We start from the raw sequence: 2,533 nt of genomic DNA, 5'->3' as shown, positions 1-2,533 counted from the left end.
GGGCGGCGAGCGAGGCCTGCGGCTATCCGAAACCGCCGGGAGGCAGCTCCTGGGGGTGTAGGGTGGAGAGCGGAGGCAGAGCCGGAGCTCTTTTGCCGTGCCAGCGTAGGGTGCTCCCCTCGGGCACCCGATGTGTGCAGGGGCAGCCACGGGAGACCCAGACCCGCTGTCCGGGGGGTCAACTGTACCAAACCAAGAGTGGTTGGTGGCACCTGTGGAGGTTCCAGATCTGTTCTGAAGTCCCCTCTGGACCCCACCTCGCCCCCTGCCCAGGCTCCGGCTCCTTGTCACGCTGCTTTGCTCCTCCACCCTCCAGCAGCTGTGCAGCCCACGTCCCACCTTACCCACCGACCCCCCCATGCCCTCCTGTCTTTCAGAGGATGTCCAGACGACCGACAAGATAACCATCTCCAAGCAGTTCAAGGAAAAGGTTATTCGCCCCATCTTGAAGGTACAGATGTTATTTTCATGGCTTATGTTTCAGGTGTCCTGAGCACTGAGTCATTCGATGCAATGTCCATGTTCCTCACCCAGCTGTCTCCCAGCTGTGAGATAAGTGACATGATGTCATTTTTTAATTTTCAGCCACTAAGAAGTAAGGTCAGAACCCAGCAGAAATAAATAACAGCATCTTTTTCACTCGCTGTGCCCTTACATTAGAGCAACGACGTGAGACAAGAAGGGGGACATGGGGTGGGCAGTGCTGCAGGGGGATTTTGGGGGTTCTCTGCTCTCCCGGGGCCACCGTGTGCTCGGTGCTGCGCTGCGGCAGAGGGGCTAGGAAATCCTGACCGCAGCGACACATCCCGACGACATTAAAATGTTTCTGAAGCAGTTCAGGGTGCTGCTCACCTGGCAGCTCCTACAGAGACCAAGAATTTGACCTCCCGGCAGGAGGCTCAGGTCGGAGCCTCGGAACCGGGAGCGCCGGAGAGCAGCGAGGGGTGTTACTGCAAGTGGCTGGGGCAGGGGCAAACGGCAGAAGAGGCTGGGGCTGGGCTTACACCGCAGGAGAGATTCGTTTCTAGTTCCTCTTGCCATCTCCAGAAGAATTAATTCCTCCCCTAAGCCATGCTGGGAGGTACTCCTGATGACCTGAGATCTGGCAGCACGGGTTTCCAGCTCCATGGCATGGGGTGGGACGGCTGCCGGGGCCTCGCTACGCGGATGCGCGAGCTGTGGGAGGTGGAGGTGATCCCTGGGGAGCTCCTCCTGCAGCGTCACTGTCACTGCTGTCCCTATCGGGGTCACCAACTCTGTCCCCGCTGACCTTCACCCCTTGTCCCTGCAGGCTCATTTCAGACGAGACGAGTTCCTGGGCAGGATCAACGAGATTGTCTATTTTCTCCCTTTTTGCCACTCGGAGCTCATCCAGCTTGTCAACAAGGAGCTGAATTTTTGGGCCAAGAAGGTAAAAACCATCCATGGCTTTAGAGGTAACTTCTCACGAGATGCATGAGCAGGAGGAAATCCGTGCCTAAGCCTTCCTCCTCCTGATGTGGAAGCAGCGTGGCTGTACATCTTTACCATAGTCTTACACGCTGTTCGACGTGAGGGGACTCTACTCGGGAGGGTGGGGACCTCTTGGGACGGTGGGGGACGGTTCCTCCTGCGTTGGGGCAGGGCTGAGCTTCGGGCCACGTTCAGAGACGTTATTTGTCTAATTGGTCTTTGCAAATCTGAGCTCTCCGGGGGGCTAAATGGGAATTAGGGGACCACCTGCTTTGGTGGGTCTGGCCCGAGGGAGCGCTCAGAGCCCTTTCTTCCTCGGCCCCCGGACGCTCGCACCCCGCCGTGCTGCCCGCGGTGTCCCCGCTGCTCAAGGAATGAGGTGCCAGGGTTCCTCGAAGGCATCCGTAACTCTTCCTCCTCTTCCTCACCCGGCAGGCCAAGGCGAGGCACAACATCACCCTGCTCTGGGACAGGGAGGTCATGGACGTGCTGGCCGACGGCTACAACTTGCACTACGGCGCCCGGTCTATCAAACACGAGGTAGAGCCCAGGACGGAGCAGGCGCTCCATGCCGGAGCAGCGGGCAAAACCCACGGCACGGGGAGTCAGGAGGGTTATTGCTGGGGTCTGTCCCACAGAAGAGGGTCCCCACGGCTCCCAGGGGGAGAGGTTCCTGGGCTGTGGGAGGGTTTTTGGGTTCTGTCCCACAGAAGGGGGTCCCCACGGCTCCCAGGGGGAGATTTTCATGGTCTGTGGGAGGAACCGTCACAGCCAGTACGCTCCAGAAAGAGACAGGGAATAAGTAGGACGAGCAGGAGATCCTGGGATCCTGCGCTGGCCCGAGGGGGAGAAGGAGAGCTGCCCGGGAGGCTGCTCTCCAGCTGGCAGCTGCCTACGAGCAGGACCTGCTGCCGAGGGGCTGCACCTTGCGGATCACGGTGGAGGACTCGGACAAGCAGCTGCTAAAAACCAAGGACGACAGCTCTTCCCCTGGAGAGGAGAGGAAGAAGACGCCGACCCTGCGGTTGGAGATCGTGGAGAAAGACAGCAAATCCCGAAAACTGGACATCCAAGCGCCTCT

At 59.4% G+C, this 2,533-nt stretch overlaps 1 protein-coding gene across 1 annotated transcript in view; it reads left to right on the top strand.

Moving 5' to 3' along the window:
* CLPB (ClpB caseinolytic peptidase B homolog (E. coli)) overlaps positions 1–2,525 on the top strand; it is a gene marked incomplete at both ends in the record, with an annotated part of 8,187 nt that extends 5,662 nt beyond the window's left edge. Inside the window, 4 exons of the mRNA XM_009587939.1 lie at positions 378–451; positions 1,292–1,411; positions 1,888–1,997; positions 2,303–2,525. Coding sequence (XP_009586234.1) covers positions 378–451; positions 1,292–1,411; positions 1,888–1,997; positions 2,303–2,525 — 527 coding nt within the window. The remainder of the gene's footprint in view (positions 1–377; positions 452–1,291; positions 1,412–1,887; positions 1,998–2,302) is intronic.
* Positions 2,526–2,533: the final 8 nt, after the last annotated feature.

This window comes from Fulmarus glacialis, unplaced genomic scaffold (assembly GCF_000690835.1).
Source record: "Fulmarus glacialis isolate BGI_N327 unplaced genomic scaffold, ASM69083v1 scaffold20481, whole genome shotgun sequence".
NCBI lineage: Eukaryota > Metazoa > Chordata > Aves > Procellariiformes > Procellariidae > Fulmarus > Fulmarus glacialis.
This window is presented reverse-complemented; position numbering and strand designations above follow the sequence as displayed.